At 32.4% G+C, this 10814-nt stretch overlaps 1 protein-coding gene across 1 annotated transcript; it reads right to left on the bottom strand.

Annotated features, from left to right (window-relative positions):
* Nucleotides 1-1808: 1808 nt before the first annotated feature.
* Nucleotides 1809-8533, bottom strand: LOC134251146 (cytochrome P450 10-like). Its single transcript, XM_062733510.1, has 11 exons — nt 8409-8533; nt 5670-5868; nt 5292-5488; nt 4847-5037; nt 3904-4124; nt 3298-3435; nt 3032-3198; nt 2716-2794; nt 2247-2409; nt 2129-2172; nt 1809-1994 (listed from the first exon to the last, which is right to left on the bottom strand). Exons 2-11 carry the CDS (start codon nt 5817-5819, stop codon nt 1809-1811), a joined length of 1536 nt encoding a protein of 511 aa, XP_062589494.1. The 5' UTR covers nt 5820-5868; nt 8409-8533.
* Between the last annotated feature and the right edge of the window lie 2281 nt (nt 8534-10814).

The following is a 10814-nucleotide window of genomic DNA, read 5'->3' as shown; positions in this document are numbered from 1 at the left end:
ATATTTAATATTTTTTAAATTAATTCACCTACTTCAAATGGACTACTTTTTCTACACTTTGTACAATTCTTATTTAATTAAGGTAAATTAAAATCTAGTACCAAATTCTAAAAACCTCAGAGAGGGCTCAGGTGCCATAGTGTAGGAAGAATCCCCTGTCGACCGGACACACCCGCGATGTGCTCCTCGTCAGAATCGGACAAACAGAACATTTGTAGACAATTTCAAGAATACTGTTGATATCAATTTTCATCGACATGTTTGTCAATAGCTTGGCTCATATTTACATTTATTGTAAGGACGTAGGCCAAGGTCAAGATTGCGTATCGAATCAGCTGTGACAAAAACTCCACATGCAGCAATTTAGAATATATTGCTACTTAAATAAGTGACATTGACTATAGAAAACTTAAAGTCAACACATTTATCATAAAGTTTTGTTGTTAGCTTACCAAAAGGTCTTTTTCTTGTGAAATATCCAAAAATGAAACAAATGTGTCAGACTCTGTAATAACTTTTACTGTTTTTACTATTTAAGTTCGGTGAATGTTAAAGTAAAGACTAAAGCAAGGTGTTTCTCTTCATGTAGCATTTATTTAAAAATCCTGCATTATATGAATATAAAAATAGCTCTGCTTATTACATGGTAAGTTAGTACCCATCGTACTTCAAACAGACTGTTGGGAGAGTTGAATCCAAAAACTGTTTGAATCCTGATGGACACGAATCATGCTCCTTTATTAACCACCAGTATTTATATTCCTACGTAGCTGAATTTATTAAGATACTTAATATAATCACACTCTATTATCCTTCTTTACGTTCCTATCAAAGTCCATAAAACAATACAAAATAGGAGCAGAGCAAACACGGACCTCCGAAACATCAGAGGTGGGATCAGGTGCCATGGAGGATTGAGCATCCCGAGCTGACCGGTCACAACGGCCGTGTGCTCCTTATCATGATCGGGAAATAACGGAAAAATCCGTCGTCAATTCAGTGTATAAATAATGGACTAAAATTAAAATGAAAAACGTCAGTCATCTTTTGACTCAATGATAAACTGTATTTGCTGACAAGGTCATTGTATCGACCATAGAACTTACGAAATGATGACTTTAAACGAGACTGCTGTTATTCTTGTTTCATCAACTTGCTTGTCAATAATTTACCTCGTTTTAGAAATTGTTCATACGTAGAACATGCTCTTGCGTATCGAATCAACTGAGATATATACACTCCCTATGCAGTTGATGAAGGTATATTGCTGCATAAGTAAGGGAAGTTGACGATAGAAAAGCTAAAGTCATCACGTTTATCATATAGCTTGGTTGTTAGATTACCATTAGCGTCTTTTTCAAGTAAAATATCCTAGTATGAAACAGAAGTGCCAGACTCTGTGGTATCTTTTATCTCAAGCTCACCGGGATATATCGTATCGACGTAGGAATGGAAATTACCATTGTTAATTGACAATACGTCGTCGATATATCTAAATGTCGAGTTGAAGGCCACAGCAAGTGTTTTCTTCTTTTCACGCATAAGATTTTGCACAAATTCTGGTTCATATGAATATAGAAATAGGTCTTCTACTAACAGAGCGCAATTGGTACCCATGGGAATTCCAATAGATTGTTGGAATACCTGGTCTCCAAAAATCACATAGATATTGTCAATCAGAAACTCATGCATCTTTTTGATACAAACATAGAAGGAGGAATCGGAGGAGCATTTTCATTTGCAGTTGAATACTTGTGTCATGCAAGTGGTTTGATCAAAAATGTTGCTCCAAACAAAGTCATGGAAATCTAGGCGGCTACGGTAGCAGAATTTGTAGAAGATAAGGTATTTGTCAAGTAAAGTTCTGAATTGTCAGCTGTTTGTTTGTTCCTTGGGATGAAAGAAATACGTAGAGGACGATCAGGGGTCATAACTGTCCTTACAATGGCCCTAACAGGCTCATGATTGTACTCTAGACGAAAGTTCTGTATAATCTACAAGAGAAGGTTTACTTAATTTGATAAAGGTAAGAAAGCAATGAGATGGCGTATAATACTAATATTAAAAAGGGTCTTGAAATTGTTGTATCATCTAATCATTTGTAAGCATTAAGAAGGGAGAAAATTACCTTAGTCATCAATATGTGTATTTCTTGCTCTGCCAAACGACGACCTGAAATTAAAAAGATTTTATCAATGAAAAATAAAAAAAAAATTCATGGATATTTTAAAGGGGAAAAAACCTACCTATACACATGCGTGCCCCATGACCCCAGACCAGATTTGAAAGAGCCTTCACTTCTTTTTTCATCTGTGTTTCCTTTAGCCATCGCTCTGGTTTGAATAGCTCGGGATCGGGAAAGAACTTGCTGTCCCGGTATATTCCATAAAGGTTGCACTGAACGTGGGTCTGCAATATTGAAACTTTAAAAAAAATCTGTTTTTTGTGGCATTTTAATCTATATCTATCTATATTCATGATATTACTGGTATAAATGTCTTACGTGAGTATGATGAAAATAAAAAAAAATCAATGTTTAAAATACATATATATATTGTTCAACAAAAAAAAGAAATAAATTATAATATAATAATTGATAAATTTTGATTGGAAAATTACACATTTTTTCCTTTTGTGTGTGAGGGAGGGTGTGTGTGTTTGTGAGAGAAGGTGAGGGTGTGTGTGAGAGAGAGGGTATGTGTGTGTGTGTCTTACCCCAGCTGGGAGGTTATATCCTGCTATCTCGGTGTCCTTCTCAATGAATCTACTGGTGGCGAAGGTAATTGGATACAACCTTAAAATATAATGCAGATTATCATTTCTCATTCAATTTGAAATTGTTCTTAACGCAAACACTTCAAGATTACATATGGTGTGATTCTTGGTATCATCGCAATGCAAATATAAGAAAATAGAAAATAAAACTTTGAGTCATTCTAGCCAACTTTTCATAAAGCTAATTATTAAGCTACCTAATTTAAACCAGGATTTTTAAAATGCGCTTATTATTATTACAGCTCATTTTCTTCACCTTAAAGTCTCTTTGAGTACTGCTTTGACATACTGAAGTTGAATCAGCTTATCAGGAGTGATTGTTTCGTCATCAGGTAAAACTTTTTTTGTCTCCTCGTATAATTTCTGTTGAACATCCGGGTGTCTTGCCAAGCAATATATTACCCACAGACAGGCATTGGACGTCTACAAGTTAACATATTAATTGATTTTGAATCGTTATTCTGAAAAATGTGCACATGTAATAAGCCATAATTGTTTTTAAAAACTGTTCTGCATACAGACCGTTTCTGTTGCACCAACAAGTAGGTCAACAACTGTAGAGAGAGCCTCGTTTTCAGTGAGCGATTCCTGACTCCTTATATGATGAACAAAGGAAGATTTCACTCCTCGTTGTGGTTTGCCTTGGATCTTGCTTGTTATCTGAAAGGTTAGAACGTGTTTCATTTGATATTTTGTGCAGTATATATTTTAAATGATATTTTGGAATGTTGTAATATTGCAAGTTAATTTGTATTTTACATGTGTTAATATAGAGGGTGTTTATGACTTAATTTTTGATTATTTTCAATTAGGTGGTAGGAATCTGTCAATAATCAATATATCATTTAAATTATTTTTTACTGTTGTAATTGGATTTAAAAGTAAATACAAGTTAATGAAATGCTGTTAATAATCTAACTACAAGAAAGATACTGATATGAAGGCCACAGAAATTTGTTTTTGCGAAGAATAGACGACTAGAATGCATATCAAGTAGGAAAAAGGATAGTGTAGATAGCATATGTTTTCCCCTTAGCAGTTAATCACTGCTGTGGATTTACAAAGTATAATAGCTTTTAGTATAAACATTGGCATCTACTAGTATCTTTCATAACAGAGTTTTGTTACCTTGTCTACAAAAGATCGACCAATCCTAAACACATTGTCGGCGTATGTTTGAAATTGTTTCCATTCCTTGGTTGGGATAACCTTGTAGAGTGGAAAGTTATAAGTTAATGGCTGCATCAGCCTAAAAAAACCCTGTAGATTTTCTATATAGTCCCTGGATTGTTGTGGAGGATTTGGGCTAAGTAGACCGATTCTTGAGTTGAATAAGAACGCACCCATTGCTGTGAAAATTGAAAATGAAAAAATAGCAAATATTGTTCTGTTACATTTTTTTTTTGCAAAATACGAGCGCACAATGTATATACGGCTTCAGTGTTCTTTATGTCCATATATTTTATAATAATACATGCACTGCATAATTGTTCCCCATAAACCCAACAAGTTCACTGCTGTGAGGTCATATTCTCTGTTAATAGATCAAATTAACTCTAAAACTGAAGACTTGCGTTTGCTGTAAATCTTAATGTCGTTTCTATTTATTCAAAAAAATTCAGGACGTTAAATTGAATGAACAAAGAGAGCTCACGTGGGAAAGCGAGGTTCGACGGGGGATGTTTACTCATCCTTGGCATCTTATCCCATTTCTAGAGATCCACATATTCTCTACAGATTTATAAGATTGGTCCCTGTGTTTTACTTTCGTCTTTTATATTAAAGTACAAGTGTCGAACCTCTCCTAGCTTTATGTAGGATTTTACTAAAATCTGGGACCAATATAGATAAGTATATAATGCCATATAATGTATGTTATGCTTCCTTATCTTCTCGCGGTAAATGGTATCCTTGGATATATATGTACATGAAATATATGGAGATAACAAACAGTATCCAAACTTAAAAGTCCAAATACAATACAAAATAGGAGCAAAGCAAACACGGACCTCCGAAACATCAGAGGTGGGATCAGGTGCCATATCATACACATGTACACTGTATTACTCACATTCCATGGCCCATTTAAAGATCTCATTCTCGATGCCTATGACCTCGTTTTGTTCATTTCTGAGACTGGCCAGTCGATGTGTGAGATCAGTGGCTACTTCATCCATATCTGTACAGAAATCTAGGACCTCTTTTATCTTCAGCATTTTCTTGGCAGAAGCAGAACGAAGTTTGTACCATTCTTCACCATTTCTAATAAAAATTGTTTAAATGTCAGAGTGTTTATTTTTTTCTTTTATTTGAGTTTTGTTTATTGACATTTTTAGATAGTAAAATTTGCAGTCTTGCTAATATAAAGATTTGTTAAAGTAAGAAATGTTTTTTTCAGACATACACCCTTCTGAAATGTTGACCAATCAAAGCAGAGTACGAAGGTAAACTAACGGGCATATTTATTTCATGCAATTATTCTAAGATATCTTTTCTAGAACATAAAACATATTTACGAATTAACAAGTCCCTGTCCCCTCTTTCGCTGGTCGCGGTAGTAAAACCAAGGTTCCATGACCATCCTCTTCGGGTATCTGCCCTCACTCCTAATGATTTTATTATATTCTGTAGGATCACTCACAACGACTGTCGACTGACCAGCTATAACCTCCCTGTAAATTGGACCAAACTGCAGCGCCCTTTTTCTGTATGCCTAAACGTTATAATAGTGATAATTATGAAACATGGAATGCTAAAAAAAACGTGAATAATCAAATGAAAAAAAAGGTTATAATATGTGATACTTAGTGAAAAGAAACAGTATACATGTACATATAAATGTTTTTTTAATATAAGCTCTTGTTATCAAAAAGGCTCCAATACAAAAACCAAACCTCAAACATTTTGGTGAATCGAAGTCCATCTTTCTTCATGTAATCAAAGAGTGTTCCTACAATGGGTAGCCCCTTCGGTCCTGGGATGCTTTCCAGTGGTTTAACTGATGTGAGCCTGAGTGTCTGTTGTTGTTTTCTGCTGGTTGACATCTGGTGTCGTTTCTGAACTTTGGGTATTTTCCTTGGCCTTAAATGGACACTGTGGAGGAAGAGAGGCCAGGTGAGGTTCCCATTTACGCCTTTCATTTGTTCAGTTACACAATTACAGCTGTACATGGTACTTTAGTAGGATGAACGAAAAAAAACAACGATTCTTTGAGAGATGATTAATGTCTGCATACATAACTATAATATGGAAGGATACTCTATCTATATCCAATTGTTATAACTGTTGCTAACTCTTAAAAAGTCGAAGCAGATTATAAAATAAGTCCATATTAAGGCGAACTTTATCAGATTATAAAATAAGCCCATATAAAGACAAATTAAGAAATATAACATCGCATACAGCTCAGCTGTATCTCTTTAAAACTCTCACATGGTTTTTTGCAAAAATTAACGTCGCATTCTTATAATTCGAAATTGTGTAACAAGGCTACAAAATATATTTTAACAACTGATTTATAACTTAATTTTATTTCACTAACTTAAAATATAATTCACGCATAATAATACGTAGAATTTTTAATTTTATTTCACTAACTTAAAACACATATTACACGTAATAGAATAGGTAGAATTTTAATTTTATTTCACTAACTTAAAACACATTTCACACACAATAGGTAGAATTTTAATATTCATGGATGATAGATTATGATAGTTCGAGAAAGGTTTTCATGGTTTCTCGTCAAATGCAGCCGTCTTTTAACCCGTTCTTTTGACAGCAGTCCTTTGCCTTGCCCAGACACAGAAACAGTGCGGATCATATAACTTCTATATTTTCTGTAGGCCTAATTAACATGACGCTACAGCGCAAGATGAAAACAGAATTTCCCATCTGCCCCACTGCTTTCCATGTTAAAAAGCTAGCATTTTGTCTGGGTTATTATCTGAAATCTACCATCATGAAAGATACATCCTAATGCAAATTTTTTTTCAAAGTTTCAGACCGTAAATGTCAAAGATGAAATTTCTTTTCAATTGAAACAATTTACTATTTGACAAAATAAACAATGTTTTATTATCCTATCTTTTGGCATGATTTTTTTTATGCAACATTGGCATTTTTGCGGCGCTACAAAATGACAAAAACACGACAAGTATGGAAAATGTGCAAAGTACTCAGAAAAATACTCATCTACATGTACAAGAAGTAAGTTTGAAAGTTTCAACTAAATAGTATCAAAGAAAGCTCGATTAAATTCGACTTTTAAAACTTAAGATGATTTAAAAGAATATGAACATTTAACATCAGATATTTAATTTATATTAGGGTTATGTCGTCTTTCTACGGATGGATAATGGTAATTCTGATTACAAGAACGTGTCCTTAATTTGTGCGAAAAACTATGTGAACTTAAAATATATGATTTTAGCTTAATATCATGCAAAAAAGTATACATACCGTACTGGTATGTTATTTTTTCGAAAGAGATTTATAAGTTAAAGATTCATGATGACAACTTATTTATTTTTGCAAAGACATGAAAATTATTTCATTAGGGAACCTATCCACAATGGTCAAGTTAAAATTTAAATTCAACAACTGCTATTGTCCGTCAAAAATAACACGTTAGAGAGCGACATTATAGATTATATGTTACTAGTATTACAGGAGAATAATCAATGTTTTGAAAAATTGTGTTAGTACATATCATATTATATAAGAAATAGTTAATTCAATATAATCATATAAATTTTGATATTTTAAGGAACATCATAATGAATGTAAAGACTTACAAAAATAATTTGAAATGAAAAATTTAAAGTATAGTCTAAATGAAATTAAATTCATTTACAAAAATTTTCTTTTGTTCGTTTTTAATAAACTTTTTTCCCTTTTTTAAAAAGGCTTCCAATAATACTGAATCACTCCATGTTTATTATTTTCGGCTGCAGGAGAGTCGATCTATTTGTATTTGTGTTCGAATGTGAAGTGTAATTTTTTCATTACCATGATGAAATAATTCTTTATTGATAAAAAACGTAAGTCATGAATTAAATTTTAAAAAATTCGCTTTCTATTTTGTCTTAATGGTTGTTGATTGGTTTCAGATTTTCATAACCCTAACCCTAACCCTCGTTATATATTCATTAATTTGTGATTTTATAAAAAGTTGTTGCATGAACTGACACAAAGATGGACGTGACACATCAATTCTTTTTTTGTACTGCACATATATTTTTGATAGAACATCGACATTATCACATGACAAAAATACATGATACATGTAAGGGCACTTGAAGTTTTTCAAATATTTTTCAAAAGTCAAATATTTTTTTAAGATGATACTATCTTATTTTAATATTTTCCATGAATTTATTTACTAGTACTTTATTTGAGCACACTCAAAATTTACAGTATTACAGTAATATAAATTGCACAGAAAAAAAAATAACTAAAAGCAATGGAAAATTTTTCAAAATAAATGAACCATGCTACATGAATTTTTATCACTTAATTTTTTCTTTTTGCAAAAATTCTTAAAATTGCTAAAATGATATAGATTTTCCGCCGATTTGATGTTTTGCATTAATTTAACTTGTATAAATCCTGTATCTGTGAAAATATCTTACCGTAAGTGTCGATTCTCCCCGATAGAGCGATACTTCCTTCTGCTTTCTGATTCTGGAAATCACACATTTTTGCAGTTGGAAAGGTCTGGTCAGTATTCCTGTTAAGGTCTTTCCATTTAATTGCATTATCTGTATAGAAAATAAGATCAATTAAGCAATTTAAATGAAACAATTTTATCTCTTTTCAATTAACAATTGAAAATATATTTATAAAAAAAACATACCTTGTATCCTTAAAATTGCAAGTTTTAGACTTAAATTTTCTTTCAGACAGCAGTCTGACAGGGAGTGCTCACTTTATATTTTTTTGTAGTCATGTGACCTGCTGGTATGAACGACACTGTATGACCGCGTCATCGATTACTTTATATACATATATATTGCATGATGGCGGAGAGCAGGTGCAGAAAGGTTAAGAAGGATTAACGTCTAGTGGAAAAGAACATTCCCCCGAAAAATAATCTTATTGACTCAATATCAGAATGGTATTTGAGGAAAAACCTTAATTAACTCCAAATATGCGCAAAAGTAATCAAAAGCGAAGGAATATTTAATAAATTAAGTGTCCTTCACTACATGTACTTTAAGAATACCATTAACGAGGTTGGATCCTGATATTTTAAAAAGTCTTAAACTTTTTTGTCAAGCACATTTTTAGATTCTAAACACATAGCTTATAATTAAAATGAAAACAAACTAGAGGTACTGTGAGCAATGAGCTCACCAAATGAAACCCACGCCTCCCATATGAATATAATAGCAGTGTCCATGTTTTGCTATGGAAAACCCAAAATATGTGTCGGATCAAAAAGTAAAATAGAAGGTGCACAATGGCAATATCTAATAAAGATTCTGTGAAAGTCTCATCAAATTCATTCAGCGATATGAGAGGAGTTGCGGATAAGAGTTACCCCAAAGCGTAACAGACGGACGGACGTAGGGACGGACATCCTGATTACTATATATCCTCCCACTTTCTAGGCGGGGGTATAAAACGGGGGGGGGTTCAATTTTCTTCTTTTGGCGCCAAAGTACATTATATATTACATTTTTGCACTGAAATTTGTGTCTTAATCAAAAAGCACATCTTCGACGTTTTCCTTCCAATGATTTTATCCAAATAAAACATGGGGCAAAGCAAACTATTAGTCTATTTAAAAGCAAAAAAGACACTTTTGAATTATGACTAAGAAAAAGTTTCAAATTACTTAGCATTATCTATTATTTGACCTTTCTGCACACATAAAATGTGATTTTACTGGCATTGAAAATTTAACAAGCAAGTGGGAGCCTATGATGTAAATTTTTAGATATAACTGAAAAGGTGTTAATTTAATGTTAAAATTGGCTCAATTTTTTCCTGCACTTTCAGAATATAGCTACTGTATTTGTTACAATATAATGAAAGAATTCGTAAGAAATAATTAGATAGATACTTCAGAACCAGCATTAAACATTTCACTGCAAAAAAAAGCTCTGTGTGCAACCAACATGGAGAAATAGGAATCTAAACTTAACAGTACTATATGTATTTCAAAAGGGAAAAATTGTCCATTTTCTTCTACATGTAAAATACCTTCCGTAACAAAATATATATATTTCCTGGATTGATTCTATTTGAATGGAATTTAATCGCTGTTTTTTCTTTGAATATAGTTTAATTTGCACCGTAGAATCCAGATTTAATGTTAGAAGTTAAAAATAATGCGGAATTCTAGTAATATAGGTACAGACCAAAATCTGCTCAAAAGCTCAGGATCGAACCTCCTTTGGGTCTTTCTGGATGATTTCCTTGGATAATTTCCCTAATCCCTCATTTGATTTTATATAACTGAAATAAATGGGTAAGCTTGTTTAGTTCTTTTGAATTCGGGAACACTAGTTGGTCCTTTTTATTGTTATAATATAAGTCAAAATCTTGGATCAAATGGGGAAAAATAGCATATCACTCCCTTCTGTGTGGGACAGCTGCACAAAAAATATTCATAAACAGCTATTCATATTTTCATAATAAAACTTGACAAAAAATATAAACATTTTGTTTTGAAACTCAATAGATATATATGGGTATAACACAATGGATAACACTGTATTGATTGTAATAAAAAAACAACAATAAAATAAAATTAAAAAAAAAACAATAAAACAAAGCTTTATAAGGAGCCCCTATCTACATTTTTTGTTCAGGGTTTATTGTTGGAGCAGGTACCAAAATTTGATATTTGATATTTTCGGTATTCCAGAATGAGGTATTCATATTTGATGTTCAATTTGATGTTGCTGGAAACACTACATAAATTCTTAGTATAATGTTTATATGTTTGTTTATAATCTCTGAGAGATGTTTCTGAATATGAAAAGAATCCGAATCTGAAAATGAAACATTTAAAACATTTTGAAACATTT

This window comes from Saccostrea cucullata, unplaced genomic scaffold (assembly GCF_032062105.1).
Source record: "Saccostrea cucullata isolate Sc308-1 unplaced genomic scaffold, CSIRO_AGI_Scuc_v1 ctg84, whole genome shotgun sequence".
Classification (NCBI taxonomy): Eukaryota; Metazoa; Mollusca; class Bivalvia; order Ostreida; family Ostreidae; genus Saccostrea; species Saccostrea cuccullata.
This window is presented reverse-complemented; position numbering and strand designations above follow the sequence as displayed.